At 34.8% G+C, this 19421-nt stretch overlaps 1 protein-coding gene across 1 annotated transcript in view; it reads left to right on the top strand.

Moving 5' to 3' along the window:
- Window positions 1-9320, top strand: part of nbas (NBAS subunit of NRZ tethering complex) — a 350427-nt gene extending 341107 nt beyond the window's left edge. The window contains 1 exon segment of the mRNA XM_056480954.1: window positions 8683-9320. Coding sequence (XP_056336929.1) covers window positions 8683-8949 — 267 coding nt within the window. The 3' untranslated portion in view covers window positions 8950-9320.
- Window positions 9321-19421: the final 10101 nt, after the last annotated feature.

Raw genomic sequence — 19421 nt, 5'->3', positions numbered from 1 at the left:
TTGTACCGTTAATTGACAATAAAAGTCACTATTCAACATCACAAGTTGTTGGAGGGAAGATCAAAGTCCCATAATGCAAAAAAAGTGTACAAATACAACATTAAAATCTTGTAGTTCACAGATTTTTTACAGATATCCTGTACAATATGCATCATATGACTAAATATTTACATTTACATTTACATTTAGTCATTTAGCAGACGCTTTTATCCAAAGCGACTTACAAATGAGGACAAGGAAGCAATTTACACAACTATAAGAGCAGCAGTGAACAAGTGCTATAGACAAGTTTCAGGTGTGTAAAGTCTAAAAAGCAAAGCATTAGTAAAAAATTTTTTTTTTTTTTTTTTTTTTTTTTTTTGGAGAGAGAGAGAGAGAGGGCACAGTTAGTGGTATAGCCAGAGAGGCAGTTGCAGATTAGGAAGGAAAGTGGAGACTAAACAGTTGCGTTTTTAGTCGTTTCTTGAAGACAGCAAGTGACTCTGCTGTTCTGATGTAGTTAGGGAGTTCATTCCACCAACTGGGCAGATTGAATGTGAGAGTTCGGGAAAGTGATTTCTTCCCTCTTTGGGATGGAACAACGAGGCGACGTTCATTCACAGAACGCAAGTTTCTGGAGGGCACATATATCCGCAGAAGTGAGAGCAGATATGAAGGAGCCAAGCTAACGGTCACTTTGTAAGCAAACATCAGAGCTTTGAATTTGATGCGGGCAGCAACTGGCAGCCAGTGCAAACGGGTGAGTAGCGGAGTGACATGTGCTCTTTTGGGTTCATCAAAGACCACTCGTGCTGCTGCGTTCTGAAGCAGCTGAAGAGGTTTGATAGAACTAGCTGGTAGCCCGGCTAGCAGAGAGTTGCAGTAGTCCAGTTTGGAGAGAAAAAGAGCTTGAACAATGAGTTGAGCAGTATGTTCAGATAGGAAGGGTCGGACCTTTCTGATGTTGTAGAGTGCGAATCTGCAAGATCGAGCAGTTCTAGAAATGTGGTCAGAGAAGTTCAGTTGGTCATCAATTGTTACTCCAAGGCTTTTTACCATTTTGGATGCAGTGATGGTTGCTCCGTCCATCTGGATTGAAAAGTTATGGTGAAGAGTCGGGTTGGCAGAAACTTCAAGCATTTCCGTTTTCATGAGGTTAAGCTGGAGATGATGATCTTTCATCCAGTGTGAAATGTCTGACAGGCAGGCTGAAATGCGAGCTGGAACCGAGGGATCGTCAGGGTGAAAAGAGAGGTATAGCTGGGTGTCATCAGCATAGCAGTGGTAGGAAAAACCATGTTTCTGGATGACTGTTCCTAAAGATGCCGTGTAGATAGAGAAGAGAAGTGGCCCAAGAACAGAGCCCTGAGGTACCCCAGTGTTTAGATGCTGTAGGTTGGACACTTCTCCCCTCCATGACACCCTGAATGACCTGTCCGAGAGGTAGGAACTGAACCATTGAATAACAGTGCCTGCGACGCCCAGTGACTCAAGCGTAGATAGCAGGATCTGGTGGTTTACAGTGTCAAAAGCAGCTGATAAATCCAGCAAGATGAGGACAGATGATTTAGAGTCTGCTTTAGCCAGTCTGAGATCTGAAAATATTCAGTCTGAAATATTTGTCGTTGGTTTCAAATAACACCATTTTCACAGTCCATGGCCAAAAATTTTTGCCACACCACAGGTTCTGTCTCTCAGGACAAAACATGCTTAGTGTATATGAGAGGCAAGAATATAAAGGGAAAAGATCTATTCAAATGTTTCCAGATAAATTTAGATGTAGCCTGAGACCAGAAGAGGGACGAGTATGAGTCAGGAACTTGATCATGAAAAATTGGGTCCGAGTCCAAGATTGTTGGCCCAGTCATGGATTTGGAAACATGTAGACTACATCATGACTCAGACTCGACCCTCTTCTGGTCTCTATCTTGACTAAGATAGAATTCTCTTCTGGTCTTTGCCTTTATCTGAATCAGATGCGCTGGAGTGGTTTGAGGACAGTTGCAGTGAGTGGTGAAAAGGGTCAGAGGTTATTGCTCAGGCTAGTGTGAATTATCCACCATACACTCAATACCCAAAAGCAGCTATAAAAGATCTGACCAGTGGAATGTTCAGGTTAGTACTCGAAGTAGAATGGTTTCTCACAGAAACAGACACAGATGATAACTAGGCGTGAATGGATGAATGTAGCTGAGATCATTGATATTATGTGCAATTATAGAGTCTGTGTGCTTCAAAAAAAGCTTTGATAACCCATCCTCTCTCTTTCCATTACTTTTCCGTTTGATTTGTTGACATGTAAAGGAAGCAAAAGTTCACAGTGTTAAAATGTATCAAGTATTTTTTTTCTTCACATATTTTCAATGTTTTCAGTGATCCAATCACAGGAAGCTGCTGACCAGTTTAACACACAATTATTACATATTCAGAAAAAGTAACTAGTAAAGTAACAGTATTTAGAATTTATAAGAACATTTATTGGAGTTATCTATTCAAATAGGAAATGCCAGCTTTCTTTTTATTTACTCTGCTTTTTATGTGTTGACAGTAATTTGCACGTGTTATGGACTAGCATTTAATCATCTCACATGTCCAGAAACAGATTTTGCATTCATCTGAGTGAACACAAACTGTGAAATGTTAACTCCTAATATCACACAAAGCTGCAAAATCCAATTTTAATAGCAAAATGATGTAAGCAAAAAAGATTTTATATAAACATTTGTGCAATAGTTTCCCAGTATTGGGTTGTGGCTGGATTGCACCAGCTGCGTAAAACAAATGCTGGAATAGTTGCCAGTTCATTCCGCTGTGACAACCTAACCGCAAGACTAAGCCAAAAGAAAATAAATGAATGAATTTGTGCAATAAATGAAAGTATTTTTGAAATACATATTTTTTTCATACAGTAAGTAATGTTTAATAAAGCAAGGACATTTTTCATAGTAATATCCTATTATGTTTTTCTTCTGAAAGCCTTGTTAATTGTTTGTCTGAAATAATTTTATATATTTTAATTTCAATAAAATTTTTTAATCTTGATTGGCTACAGAACAAGCCACTCTTGTCCAATGGCTTGCCTAGTTAAACTAAGTACCGTAGTTAAACTAATTTACTTAGTTAAGTCTTTAAATTAAACTAAATTCTGTCATCTTGCAAAATAACATGTAAAATTGTAAGCACTGTCACCATGAAAACATAGTTATTAAACTTGACTGAGGTTTATTTATTTTCACTTTTTGAGTGAAAGGGCTCATATTTATTTAATTCAAGTTTATTTGTACAGCACTTTTTACAATAGTTATTCTTTCAAATTATTGTTGTATTTGTGTATTAAGTGTATGTGTTGTCCTCGAAGTCCTTGATGGTTGGGATCATCTCTTTGTATGAGTTGTACTCAAAGTCCTTTATGCCTGGCACTCTTGATATGTGTTGTTCTTGAGGTCCTCGATGGTTGGCATCATCATATCTTTACCAAATATATAACGTTTTGTTAGGATGTACTGGGGTGTAGATGTACAAAACCAGTGACGATATAAGTTCAGTCCAAGGATTTTATATAAGTGCATAGCAAAAATTAAAATTTTGTATTCCCTTGCAAAAACAAAACTTCTGCAGTGGGATCGCTACGCAGCAAGTAGGTCGCGTGTGGAGTTTGCATGTTCTCCCATAATTGCATAGGTTTCCTCATGGTGCTCCGGTTTCCCCCACAATCCAAAAACATGTGGTATAGGTGAATTGGGTAAGCTAAATTGTCTGTAGTGTATTCGTGTGAATAAGTGTGTATGAATGTTTCCAAGTGATGGGTTGTGGTTGAAAGGGCTGCGTAAAACATATGCTTGATAAGTTGGCAGTTTATTCCACTATGGCGCCCCTTGATTTATAAAGTAAAGAAAATGAATGGATGAAGATACAAAGTTTACAGAGTCAATGTGTGTTCTGGCTATGCCAACAATCAGGCTCAAACACAACAACTATCCGCACAAGGAAAAACTTCCTAAAATGGCCGACATGTTTAGCTCGACTTGTTTTTTTTAGAACATACCATATGAAAAATTATAAAAATTCTAGGCAAAGAAACAACGCGTGGTAGTAACATCCAACATATACAGTTGAAGTCAGAATTATTAGACCCCCTGAATTATTTACTCCCCTGTTTATTTTTTTTCAACACATTTCTAAACATAATAGTTTTAATAACTCATTTCTTATAACTGTTTTACTTGATTTTTGCCATGATGACAGTAAATAATATTTGACTAGATATTTTTCAAGACACTTCTATACAGCTTAAAGTGACATTTAAAGGCTTAACTAGCTTAATTAGGTTAACTAGGCAGGTTAGGGTAATTAGGCAAGTTCTTGTATAACGATGGTTTGTTCTGTAGACTATTGAAAAAAAAATTAGCTTAAAGGGGCTAATAATTTTGTCCCTAAAATGTTTTTAAAAAATTTAAAACTGCTTTTAATCTAGCCAAAATAAAACAAATAAGACTTTCTCCAGAAGAAAAAATATTATCAGACATACTGTGAACATTTCTTTGCTCTGTTCAACATAATTTGTGAAATACTAACAAAAGAAAAAAAATCAAAGGGGGCTAATAATTCTGACTTACACTGTATATCTCGCTAATATCTATAAAAGAGTTATATGTTACACCAAAGTTAGTGGTTTCCTTGATTTATCGCCCATGATGTCATTGAAAATGGTAGAACACCGATCATTGGGGAAATGATAACTTTAAAAACAAATAAACAAAACAGTTGAGAAAAAGTTACAATATAGTAGCATAGTCATTGCTTTCATCGAAAAGTTACAGTCATGAAAAACTTAGTAATGATGCTGGACAATTTTTACAGAGTAATCCAATATCGTAATGACTATCGTAATGGACCCCAATATCATGGACAGCGGAGAGGGAAAAAAAACTTCACTAATGGCGGAAGTGAAGAAAAAAAACCTTGAGAGAAACCAGGCTCAGTTGGGCACGATCATTTTAATTTCTCCGCTGGCCAAACGTCTTGTGCAGAGCTGCAGTCTCAGTGGCGGAGGCTGGAAGCTGGCCTCAGTTCAAAACACACACAAGTACCATTACTTAAATGAAAAAAAAAATTGAAAAAAAATGAAACCATAACCCATGTACTTTGATACAATGTAGCAAAGCATCATTGAGTACGTTTACTTGGACACCAATAATCTGCTCTAATAATCCAAAATTCCCACAGTTCACTATGTAAACAAATTTTTTAATAAAAAAAATTCCATTAAACCAACAACAGCTGTTCATACTTCCAGCAGTTCCTCGCATCCAATACCTCAGTTTGTTACGGGGGCATGCATAAAATGTTCCTGAATGAAAGTGAAAGTAAAAACTGCAGTCGGTGTTTCCACTTAAAAATGAAACACCCGAAATTTTATTAAACTTCAGAGAAAATGTATCAGTAGAGACGCCACAATTCTCAATATAATATTAAACCATTCGGTACAACTTTCACGGTTCAATACGCGCTTGTGAGTTGTGGTTTAAATAATTTATGTGCATTTTATATGTCCCTGAATTGACTGTTTGTGTGTGCTTGCATCATTCCACACTTTAACATGGCGAGCGGCGGTGAAGTGAGGCTACAGTACGAGGAATCGCGACAACAGCACGAGTTACATAACTAATATACAGTGTGGTGATGCAATGATGTTAATCAAATTATGTGCTATAACATGTAAAACGGGATCATGAATGGAACATTTAAAAAGCATCTCATGTAAACACCTTAATAATATTATTGTCTTATTTAGATTAAGGCAAATAATTACTGATGTCCATGTAAATGTATTCGCTGTCTTGTTTTTATTCTCACAACAAATCCCATAATGATCACACATTCGGCGAGTAGTTGAAGAAAAGTCGGTCTTTCATTTTGAACACATTTGACTACATGATCATTGATTACACTACAAAAGTAACCCAACTAAATGTATTTAGAAAGGTGGTCGAAAGAACCAAGTAAAAATAGTTTTAAACCCTGTAATTACTGTTATTCGTTTATGATAATACGGGATTTCTCAAGATGATACATTTTAATGCAAGATGTAAACATGGCCTTAGATCACGGTCAATCGGAACACTTTTCCTAGGCACCAGAAACCTTTGTGTCCGGTCAGTTTAAGTAAACTGCATTTAAGTGTTTTATATCCACTATTAACGTCACGTCATGTTTAATATGAGTACACGTGCACGCACGCAGTCAAAGGGCATCATATCTTTTTGGCTTGGCCTTGCCTTTAATCAAATTTAGCACATAATGGATTTTCCAGTGTGCTGACTCCTACAGTACAGCTCCTCTGTGTTCTCCACCTCTGAAGCCAGCGCTTGAATAATTTATGCTGAAGAGAGGAGAGAGATAGAAGCTCCTGGTCTCTGTGAGCAGGCCCGGGGTCGCAGAGGGCTGGAACGTCTCTCTCTGAGCTCATTTATATCGTATGTGACCTCCTCCAGACATGCAAGTGCAACATGGCCACTGGATAACAGATAAACTGAATGTATGGCTGCCCAGGGGAAAGACAAGAGGGAGTCTATTAGAGCCATTGTGTGGTGGAGGCGGAGAGATTTAGTTAGTTTATTAACCCAGCAGCTGGCTTTATGGCAGGCTATTCGTTTGTTTTTAAAGTGTATTTTTGCGGTCAGATGTTGTTAAAGGTATGATGAACTGACTTTTGAGCTTTGTTGGTATTTTGACATGCTCAAGACCTGATGATTACAAAAAGAATTTCATTACAATATTTAAAACATTAACGAATCATGGTAACAAGAGTTGACATCAGGGACAGTTCTAGGATATTTATTTGAGGGAGGCTCAGCCCTTTATGATGATGGGTAAAATAATAATACATTTATAGGTAATGTTCTAATAAATTGCTATAAAATTAAAGCTGTTTAGCTAACATGGTAGGATTGTATACTAACTTGTAGCCTAGGGATGACCAGATCAGGGGTTTTTTTGCCCTCGAGTCCGAGTCATTTGATTTTGAGTATCTACCGATACCGAAACCTGATCCGATACTTCTATAATGCATAAAAAAGAATAAAGAGAGAAGAAACAGATCCAGGATGTTTCTTAATTTTTTTTTAATTCACCTTATTTTAACATTCAACAACTCTGTATATACCAAGTATATACCAAATAACATCAATTCCACACTTAGTGCAACAGTAAATATAAAAAAATCTAATGTAAAAACTAATTGCACCTCAACTTAAAACACCCGGCAGGCAATCCCAAGTTTACATGTCTCACAGTTTGCTATGGCAATGTTGTCGTCATCAACTTTATAATACCTCCTACCCACCTACGCTTCAAGCTACTTCCGTGTTTTACTTTGGCTGCGTTTAACCAATAGCATCTCTGCAACAAAATGATGTCATGCTGCACGCTTTGCTGTTTCTTTGTGAAGTCAAGAAAGAGGTCTAACTCTGTGCCAAAGCATAACTATAGATGTGTTAAAAAACAATGAGAAAATATACAAATATTTGAGTCCTGATTGGGAGGTAATGTCCGATACGGATCGAGTCTGAAACCGTCTGAGCGGGACGATTTCCAATCACATGATCGGATCTGGACATTCCTAACCTATTCCACTGTATTGCATAAACCTGTACAACATTTAGAGTACTGAATGAGCCAAATACTGTAGGTCTTTCTGATTACACACACCTGTTTACTGTACATTTGTCAGGTCAAATACAATAGTCTTTCTATACTCGATCATTTTTGTGTCTCTTTATAAAAAAATATTTCCCATAAGTAAAACCCTCCTAAAATTGGCCTACCAATGGCCATGGTTTTTAAGAAATGCCCATGAGTTTTTAAGAGTTGAGACAATCTTTTTTTTACCATCTTTTAATGTAACAAAAAAAGCATTTTGTAACTAACTTTGTTTGTTTGAATGTTTTTTATTGTATTTATTACATATGTTTTATTCTTGAATTGTTTTGGCCATGAAGATGAAACAAAATGATGCCAATAACACAAAAGATACAACACAATAAACTATACAATACAATACACCAAGATATTTGTGCAACATTTTGAAATGATCTTGTATGGATTTGTCTGTTCAAGCTGCAAAAGGAAACACAAATTTGAGATTAGCGCAGTATGTGTGAACAGAAAATAGCATGGGTAAATTGAATCGTCTTTTCTATTCTTTTTTTTTTTTTTTTTTTTGTGAAAACTGTTTAAAATCACTTGCAATCTTCATGGTAAGATGATGGTTGAACTTTGCATTTAATCCACAAATCTTTTGCATCCCGATCTGTGTAATTATGGTCTATGTGAGTCACAGATCTATTATTTCACACTAAAAACATAAACATTTCAAGCTGCCAGTACATATTAGACGCTAGCTGAAATTCACTGGAATGTTCTGTGCGGGTTTTACATGTGTGCATTAACAATCATATTTCAGAAGAAAGCAATTGTAAATAATAAGACCAGCAAAAATAAAGTTACAGGATGTTTGTTTTTGTGTGTCCAAAATATCAGTAATAGTAAAGTATAGCCATACCAATTACTTGTTCATAAAAGATGGAAAATGCAATATGTTGTTGGTGTGAAGAAGGAGGTTTGCTCTCACACAGATTGTTTGTCGCTCTGGAGTGTTTATTGAAATGGATTTTTTTCCTCTCCTGGCTTGTTTCTCTGTAGGTGACTGAGGAGGTGTGTGACACTGAGCTGCTGTCTCTGCTGTTGAATGCTGGAATGTTGATCAGCTGTGTGGACACGGCTGTGTATCCTTCACTGGTCTCTCATATGTTGGCTCAAGGGGATTGGGATGTGGAGAAGGCGGCTCATGACCTTCAGCAAGCCGGACACAGCGCTCAGGCTGGCTCCTTGCTCCTGTCCCATCGCGGATCTCACCCGGGACAGTTCACATTCAACAGCGCGCTCGCAGTTGTTCGGAAATGGCTTTGAAGAGTAAACGTGGGTACAGACTCACTGCAAAAAAAGGCTTTTCTTGCTAGATTTTAGTCTTGTTTCTAGTCCAAACATCTAAAAACTCTCAAATCATGAAGCATTTTGTTGACTCGTACAAAATATTGTGTGGTTAAAATTATTTATTTTCTTAAAAAATCTAAATAACCTGCGAATGCGAATGGAGTAAATGAAATAATCTAGTTTCGGTTTGAAATAAGATTATTTTTTTTACCCCACTGGTAAATAATTTAGCATTTTTTATATAAATCAATTGACTTAATTTTGACGTGTTATTTCTGAAAAAAAAAACAATATTTTTATCTTAAAAACTAAGTTCAAATTGGTCAAAATTAAGTGTGTTTATCCTTAAAGCAAGCAAAAAAATCTGCCAATGGAGTTTTCGCTTTAAAATAAGATTATTTTAATTACCCCACTGGAAGATAATTTAGATTTTTGTATATATAAACTGACTTAATTTTGAGTTATTGTTTTTTGAAAACAAAACAATATTTTAACTTCAAAATGAAGTTTAAAATAAATCAAAATTAAGTGTGTTTTTCCTTAAAACAAGCAAAATAATCTGCCAGTGGAGTTAGTAAAATAATCTTGTTTTCGCTTTAAAGTAAGATTATTTTAATTACCCCACTTTAAGATAATTTAGATTTTGTATATATAAACTGAGTTAATTTTGATTTATTATTTCTGAAAACAAAACAATATTTTTTTACTTCAAGATGAAGTTAAAATAAGTCAAAATTAAGTGAGTTTTTTTTTCTCTAAAACAAGCAAAGTAATCTGCCAATGGAGTAAATGAAATGATCTAGTTTTTAATAGGACTAAATCTAGTTAAATTAGGACTATTTTAGGTACTCCACTGACAGATAATTTAGCTTTTTTATATATAAATAAACTTAATTTTGAAATCTTATTTATGAAAACCAAACAATATTTTTTACTTTAAAATTAAGTTAGAATAAGTCAAAATTAAGCAATTTTTTTTTACTAAAAAAGCTAAATAACCTGCCAACGGAGTAAGTGAAATAACCTAGTTTTTGTTTTGAAATTAAGATTATTTTAATTACCCCACTGGCAGATATTTTTGCATTTTTATATATATATAAACTAACAAAAATTTTGACCTTTGACTCATCTATGAAAACAAAACAATATTTTTTACTTTAAAATGAAGTTAAAATAAGTAAAAATTAAGTGAGTTTTTCCTTAAAACAAGCAAAGTAATCTGCCAGTGGAGTAAGTGAAATATTCTTGTTTTCTGTTTGAAACAATATTATTTTAGCTATGCAACTCATAGACAATCTAGCTTTTTGTATAAATAAACTGAGTTAATTTTGACAATATTTTTAACTTTGCTAGAAATTTCTTAAGGATTTAGATATTGATAAATCAACACATCAATACAAATTTGCACTAGAAACAAGACAAAAACTCCAATTTAAGAAAAGCATTTTGTTTGCGGTGCTGACATAATACCTGTCCCTCCGAAAAATGTTTTGGATGCCACTCAGATAATAAAAGAAAGTAGTCAATCTCAGCCGATTATAAAATGAACATTGGCTCCAAATCCAGAAAGCAAATAGCAGTTATAATTAGCCTATTCAGACAGTGTTTGTTCAGGACTTCTTCCCGCTGGCAATGGACTCAAATCACCTTCCCGTTTTCTCTCTCACTCTCTCTCTCTCTGGTTGTCGGTTTCTCTCTCGCTGAGTGAAGCTCGGTGACACGGGTGTAATTACATTACTTCAGCTGTTTGGTCACGCTAGCCTGCGCTAATAATCATTACAGGCCAGAGTCGGAATTGAAAACGCTGCATGTGTGCTGACAGAGTGTTCCGTGCGCGTGTGTATGTGCGGCTTCACGCTTGGTCGTTTCAACACGTAACTTTCTGCTCTTTTCTTGTGTAGGGTTATTAATTATTTTTGAAGAAAACAGATTAGGCCCTTGAGCAACACTCGCTGCGTGATTGTTTTAACACACAGACGCTCTACAACATGTGGTTTGTAATATCTGTGTATCTAAGACGAACTGTAATCAGGAAAGTTCAATAAAACATGAATTTTGCATTTGGCTTTAATCATCTTAGAAAACAGGGTTTGTTTGTAATAGGTTTTGGTGAACCGCACACTTTGGGCAATGAAGTATCAACAGTACAAGAAAAAATAATAATAAAAGACAGATAAATGTGAACAGGTAATATGCAAGCACCCATCCATGAGTTTAATACAAGTAATTCAGAGGCTGTTTTTAATATATTATTGAACTTGGCTGTAATATCTTACCCAAAATACCAGGAGCGTCTTTTGTGTTAAAGAAAAATAATAATAATAATGTGTTTCCAGGCAGTCTAGAACAAAACTATTATTATTGGTGCTCTTTGTTGGGCTACTGTTTCTTAAACTTATTTCCCTAAACACTATAGCAAAGTAGTGAACTTGTTTCAACATGAATTGGTAACATAAATTGTGTCAGGTTCCAAGAACATTCAAGAACACCTAGTGCAGATATACATATGACTTATTCAAGAGAAAACTTTATTCAATGTATATTTTGTATTTCGGCTGAACGTGGTGTTAGCTGAATGAATAAATGAATACGTGTGAATGTTCTCATCAGGCTGATTTTTACTTTCACTTTTTATCTTAAAACTCTCTTCCCTAAGAAAATTCTGGCAACCATATTAGTTAAATGCTGTGTATATCTAAAGATATCTCGCTCATATTACAGTGAAAGGAGAAGTTCAGTGAAATAGTTCAGCATTCTAAATAAAAGGGCCATCTGTATTGGCTTAGAGTGCTGCAATTTAAGAAAACACATGCAAGTACAAAAAACGTCAGTAAATTAAGAAAAGATCTTCATCCTTTCACATACACATTAAATAACGCACTGTATTTTCCCACAACATGAACAAATTAATAAAACGCGCTGCATTTTTTTCAGAACGCTTGCAAAAAGATCAACGGAAATGTTTCAAGGGGACCAAAAAAATGATGGATGCTTCTGTGCCGTAATTATTGCTCAGTAAAGTTGTAGGTGATCTTTGAAAGATAAGTTTTTATTTGTTTATTATAACATCCTCATTCCCTTGTCTTTTGTGTTTTATTAGACTAAATAGCTGGGTCTGTCACGTTTTAGTGTCCCCTTGAAACATTTTCGTTGTCTTCCGTGTTATTTGAAAGTGTTGTGAGAAATTGCAGGCATTTTCATAATTTGTTTGCATTGTGAGAAGATGCAGTGCATTCTTTTAAAAACGTGTTTGCTTTGTGAGGATGTGCAGCACGTATGCTGTCAAACGGATAAAAATCTTTTCTCAGTTTGCTGCCGTTTTTTGTAAGTGCATGTGTTTTCTTAAATTGCAGCACATTAAGCTCTCTCGGCCGTACCGGACACACTCGAAAATGTATTCTTTTTATTAAGGTTATTTGACCATTTGTGGGACAGTGTTTGTTTCTGGTTTTAAATTTAACCCACATACACTCAATTTTATTTATTTATTTTTTTATTTTTTGCTGCTTGTTCAAACTACTTATTTAAAATGAGCTGAATCAACACAATTAGGTGACAAAATCAGAAAAAAAACATTTAACTCAACCAATTTGTGTTGGGACAACATGAAGGAATTGTGGAACTCAGCATTTTTTACAGTGTAATAATTTTGAGAAGCGGTGCTTAAATTTCATAAATAATTTCATCCTTCAATGGTTTACTTATTTATTACATTTGTAATTTGAGAGATATGACCATTTATAATTGTGTTCCACACTTTATTTTTACTTCGGGCAGTGCTCCGCATATATAAATATACCCCTCACAAATCTTTTAAATTGATATTTTTAATAGGATGCTATGCAATATTATATTTGTGCATATACATTAGACCAGTGTTTCTCAACCCTGTTCCTGAAGGCACACCAACAGTACACATTTTCAACCTCTCCCTAATCAAACACACCTGAATCAACTTATCATAACATCAGAAGAGACTCCAACACCTGAAGTTAATGGGTCAGAAAAGGGAGTCATCCAAAATATGTACTGTTGGTGTGCCTCCAGGAACAGGGTTGGGAAACACTGCATTAGACAGTACTGAAGCCAAATCTAGAGCTTATCTACCAAAATAATTTACGATAACGGTCCAAAAACTAGTACAGCCAAATTTCTATCTTATAGAAAAATATTAAATACACATTTTAAAAAGGAAAAATCAAGAGAAGCAAAAAAATGGAAAAATTTTGTTAAAGTTTTGTAGGTTCTAATCTTTATCTTTTTATTGCAATATTTTGCTTGAATTTAATTGTATTATCTTTTTAATTTTAAATATGTTTGGTATCAAAAATATTATTTAAAAATATATATCGTTTTAATAAATCTGTTTTGTTTAAATGCTCCAAAATACATTGCCTGAGAAATTCACTGAGAAATGGATACAAATGTTTATTTTCAAAATGGGGTGTACTCAGTTATGCTGAGCACACATTTTAGTTTATTTTATCTATGAAGTTACATCAATGTCAAAACAAGTTTTGAAACATATTTAGCATTTTCTCCATATCTCACAAAATTTAGGGATGGAATTTTGCTGATAAACATGAATATTATTGACAAACCATTGGGACATGAAATATTGAACGCTATTTTCATTTAAAAGTGAAAGTTTATGCAAGTAAAATGAATTTATGCAAGATTTTTTCTTTACTTTCAGAGAAATATGTATGTTGTTTCAGTATTAGAAATAAATATGTAGTTTTTATAGATTTGGGAGCATTTGAAAGTTGTACATTCAAATGTGTTGAATTAAACTTCCTTATAAATATTTGGGGGAAATATATAAATTAAAAAGGTTTAAAGGCATATTTCACTAAAAAAAATAAATAAATAAAAAAACAACTTTATCATAATTTACTCATCCTCCAAGCTTGTTTGACTGAATTTCTTGAACTCAAACGTACACGAATGGTCTTAAATTTCAGGTCAGCTTTATTTGTTTATTTTTTTAAGTAACTTTTTTTTTTTAAAGAAACATATTCTGTTCATCAAGTCGACATTTATTAAATAAAAAAAAAGTTAAATTGTTAAATATTTATTAAAACGTTAAATAACTGCTTTCTTATTGTATGTAGTTTCAAAGGAAATTATTACTCCAGTCATTATTGCTTTCATTACTATTACCATTAATAATAATAATAATAATAATAATAATTAATATTCGAGTAATTTCTGAAGGATCATGTAACTCTGAAGACTGGAGTAATGAAGCTGAAAATGCATCTTTAAAATCACTGAAATAAATTAATAACTTAAATTAAAAAACAGTTATTTTATAGTGCAATAACATTTCACAATTTTACAATTCACACTGGATTTTTGATTAAATCAATTAATTAAAACATTTTTAAACATTTAAAAATCCTACTGACCCCAAACTTTTGACCGGTAGTGTAGATATTTTGAAGAATGTTGGAAACATTTTATTTCTTGCTATGGATGTCAGTGGCTTCCAATTTCCAACATTCTTTAAAATATCTTCTTTTCTTATCTTCTTCGGATCAAGTTCAAATTATTTCTTGCTTACAGGACAGCCACTCGCACTGCACCCTCTTACCTCCACCTGCTCCTGAAGGTCTACCTCCAGGAGCCTCCGATCAGGGTGAGAGCACCTCCTTCACAAAGCGGCTATAGGTCACTTTCCAAAACCTTTCCATTCAATGTTCCTCACTGGTGGAATGATATTCCCATTCCCACATAGACTGCAGATTCACTGGTATGATTTAAACAAGTAAAAACCCATCTCTTCCGAGAACACCTGAACCACGGTAAATAATAAAACCACCTATAAGAAGCACTCTCTCTCTCTCTCTTGAAAAAAAAAGCACTAACACTAAATTCTCTGAGCACAAACTAGTTACTTTGTATAACCAACACTTCTTGTGTATATTTCCTCTTCTTGTTGAATCGCTGAATGCCTCCTCACTTATAAGTCGCTTTGGACAAAAGCATCTGCTAAATGTATATGTTTTCTGTTCATCAGTACAAAGGAACTTAGAAAAGGAAGAAAACTTAGGAGTTTGAAACCTCCAGAGGGTGAGAGAATTTTGAGTACATTAACATTTCTGGTCAAATTATCCCTTTAAAGGGGACCTAGGGTGAAAAATCTACTTTTCAAGCTGTTTGGACAGAAATATGTGTAGGTATAGTGTATAGAATGTCATATTGGGGTGATATAAACACACCGAGTACTTTTAAAAAAATTTAACAACATAAAAACGGTGGACCAATTGGAGCGGTTTTCAGACCAACCGCAACTTGACGTACATGTAGGAGTGCGGTCCCCCCGGCCACCGAATTGATTGACAGCTGCGTAACATGTCCCGGTAGTCACGTGTATAATCATATCAACAAGAGAAGACGAGCGCAAAACAACCAGGAATAAAAGGTCTGTTCAGTTTGCTGGGATCATCAATCATCATCAAATGTGATCAAGAGTGAGTTTCACAAGTTTAAAATGTTTTAAAACAGAGCATGTGTGTAATGAATTACAGCAATTTACTTCAGCTTTACTTCATCAGCACAGCCACGTGTCAGAACAATTATAAAAGAAGACGCTTCAATCCCGGTTTGTGGACGTTTAATCAGGTTTATTTTGTACATTAATATAACAGATATCCATACAGCAGTGGAGATTAACCTGTATCCGGTTACATTTGCGTGCAAAAAGAGTGCAAAGCTAAACGCGCGCTGTCTGTATGTATGTGCGTATCATGTCCGTGCTGGGTATGTGTGTGCAGGGGCGTAGCGGACATTTTAAAACTGGGGGGGATGGCTGTATGACATCATATGTTCATATAATTATTAATCACCTGTTTTTAAAAGGTCTGTCTCTAAAAGTGAGGGTGATGGATACCTCCTCTCCCCCCCGGTTGCTACGTTACGTTGTAACTTAACACATGCATCAAATACTCATTGGTAAAGTTCTTACTGTAGTATTTCTCGCTACGTGAGATCTGCTTCCTTTAAGTCTGTTTGTTGTCTGACGCAGCCGAGGGAGGAGATTAAGGCACGCAGAAAGGCACATAGAAACGGTGGGTGGGGAGGACTAGCCTTAAAGGTGCAGTACAGCAAAACCGCCACCCAGTGCAAAAATGTATGAAATAGAATCTTATAAAAGGTATAATAAAAAAATCTGATGGGTGTTTTAAGCTGAAACTTTAAAGACACATTCTGGAGACGCAAAAGATTCATAATAAATCTGAAAAAAGGGTAACCTAGGTGCCCTTTAATAAGAGTCATTTTCACATTCACTCATTAGTTTGAGCTGCTGATTGGATACAGTATGGTTTTATATTTAGACTTTATAAAGTAATTGATTTTTCATTTTGAAACACCTGGAATAGAAAAAATCGATTAAATAAATGTAGATTTATTTGGTGGTTCATGACCCCTGAAAATGAATGTATTTTGAATTTTGATACTATGAATTTACATTTACTTTGACTTCTTTTTGCAGTATTTTCTCATTCAAGCAGATAGCTGCATTGAAGCATTGCAAAATATGGCTGCCAAAGTGAACTAACTCTACTTGAAAGTGAGTTTGCTTTTGCACAGACCTGCGCCTGCATCAAATATTGTTAGAAAACAATTGTCTGAATCAAATTGTTTTCATTGCAGAAGTCTAGTTCAAACGTCAAATCCCTGCTGTTGCTCTCCTGCCCGATCTCAGCTTTATCTGCAGGCTGTAAATTGGAATCTCACCGCCCAAACAGAGTCTTTGTCCAGGGAGAAAGATACACAACGCAAATACAAGATACTGTAGCATCAACACCCACCGAGTCATTATCTCTCTTCATCATGACTCATAATTGTAACTGATGTTGTTTCTGCCACTGTTTGAGTTCTAGCGCAGATTAATTGCCTGTACCAAATGTGTGCGATAAAGCGAGGCAGCACTGGCCAAATATATTCAGAGATTCAAACAGGAAACAATTAGCACTGGTTATCTTTTGAACACAAAGAACAGCGCCTGCATTACCTGCAACTGTTTATTCACAGCATGCATCCATTATGGTGCGTTTAAACCCTTGTAAATCATTACGGACATTTTTTGCATTCATTTATTTATTTGTTTGATAATTTAATCACTATGTTAATGTGAACATGATAAATATATTTTACACTAGGAACAAAAATAAGAAAAGACATAAGATTTCCCCAATGAAACCAGTTTCATCAATATAATATGCAGTTGAATCCAAAATGATGCAATCTTTGTTAATAACTTAATTTTTAAGGAAGTTAATGGAATTTAAAGCCTTTTTGTGGTAATTTGTGAAATTTTGGTTTGATCTGTTAAGCAAGTTGGATTTTTTTCTTCCATATTTCTGCTTTTGAGCACTTCAGGCCAAATTAATTAAATTAGATGAACATATTTATAGTTATGTGGGTGTGTTGGTATTGATATCAGTGTTTGTTTTGCACATACTGCGATTGCATATGTGCTTGACTGGTAGTTGTTGTTTCTGTTTCTTCAACGTTCTTTTTTTTTCGATTCGACTCGACTCTGCACAAAAAAATTATAAGAATGTTTCCAATCACTGATTTATCCAAGACTATAATAACCCCAAAGTCTTAAGCCTGTTTCATACCACAAGCGCAAGCCCACAAGTCCATGTTAACAGATTAACAGAGCTTTCATACTGCTCGCAGAAGCAGCACGTCAGGGCGAGGCGTGAGCATCGCTGAAGCAGCGCTGCAATTTTTTTCCCCGCACTGCTCACGCTCAATTAAAATGACAGTGCATTGATAATGACCAAAGACACATTGAATGACAGTAAAAAGTAGCAATTTTACTTGTATACAGTATACAGTCAATCAAATGAATGATTAAAAACTGCAATTAATTTATAATAATAATTTATTTATGCCCAAACTACAAAACCAAATGTAAAACAACTTTAGAATTAGTTTTGCTTAGTAAGTTGCACACTAGTTTGATCATGTATAAATATAATTATAATTTATTATAATATAGGACTACAACATCCTGACAATCACAAACGAAATTACATTTTTTGTATTTTTAATTTTTATTGAATTTAAATTTTGTAAAGTTTTTATTTTATAAATTTTTTTATTTTATTTTTAATATAATTAAATTGAATTTAAATTTCAATTTACCGTTTTCTATTTTTTAATTTAATTTAATTTAATTTAATTTAATTTAATTTAATTTTATTTTATTTTATTTTATTTTATTTTATTTTATTTTCATTCATTCATTCATTCATTCATTTTCTTTTCAGCTTAGTCCTTTTATTAATCAGGGGTCGCCACCGCGGAATGAACCACCAACTTATCCAGCATATATTTTACGCAGTGGATGCCCTTCCAGCTGCAACCCATCACAAGGGAAACATTATTTTATTTATTATTATTATTTTTTTTTATTATTATTAAAAAGGCACAGTGCCATAATGTTAACAAACTGTAATTTTACGAGTTAAAACCCTCCAAAAAATGTCTTTAGTGCTTATCACCAGGACTGATGCTGGTTAAGATGATCTTGTCAGTTAAATATTGAAATATAATACATTTGTTCTTTTATAATTTCAATATTTGACCTCTATAGACCTATTCACCTAGGGTCATACCACCAAAGACATAAATACATTAAAATATCCATCCACTATTATAGCAGATAGTTCCTCAGAAACTGCCAGTGCTGCACAATACACTCTATTTGAGGAATTGAGTACAGTATTTGCAAACGTAATCCTGGAGAGTCTCCGTTTGTCTGAACTTCTGAACTCTGCTCCACTGTGGATCCACGCAGAATTAAACGCAGACAGATACACACACAAACACACACACACATACACAAGTTGCCCTGTGGACCTTATTACACATCAGCAAATAAAACCAGGAAGGGGAACAGAGGCTGTGTGATTGTGTTTTTGCAAATAGCTTTTTACACCATCATTCTCCACGGCGTGTGGCTGCGCGAGTGTGTGTTTGTTGGAGATAATAATTACACCGTAGCTTACAGGTAGACGGCACCTCATCATTAGGTGGCTGTCAACGCTTTCGACGGCGAGAGGCAGCGTTCATTAATTTGGCACACTTACGCCGTGCATAATGATAATAACAGCCTATGAGACGATGAGGCTGACAGCCATGTTTTGCATAAATATGAGATTGCGTGTGACTTACAGTCCCAACAGAGATGATTGAGTAATGGGCCCCAATTGAAAGCGTTAGCTCACTGGAAACAGCCACTATTTGTTAGTGAACCTCATTAGGGTTAGCGAAGACAATTATAACTGCGACTGCCAGTTTTTTAGCTAAGCCGCATATTTCAGACAGCGTTTTTTTTTTTCTTCTTCTTCTTGCGGTTAAAGACTAGCTGCCATCAGTTGTGAAGTGTGATGTATCTCTTGGAGCGATCCAAAAAGGTAAGCAGG

The sequence above is a fragment of the Danio aesculapii genome, chromosome 20 (genome assembly GCF_903798145.1).
Source record: "Danio aesculapii chromosome 20, fDanAes4.1, whole genome shotgun sequence".
NCBI classification, from domain to species: Eukaryota; Metazoa; Chordata; class Actinopteri; order Cypriniformes; family Danionidae; genus Danio; species Danio aesculapii.
This window is presented reverse-complemented; position numbering and strand designations above follow the sequence as displayed.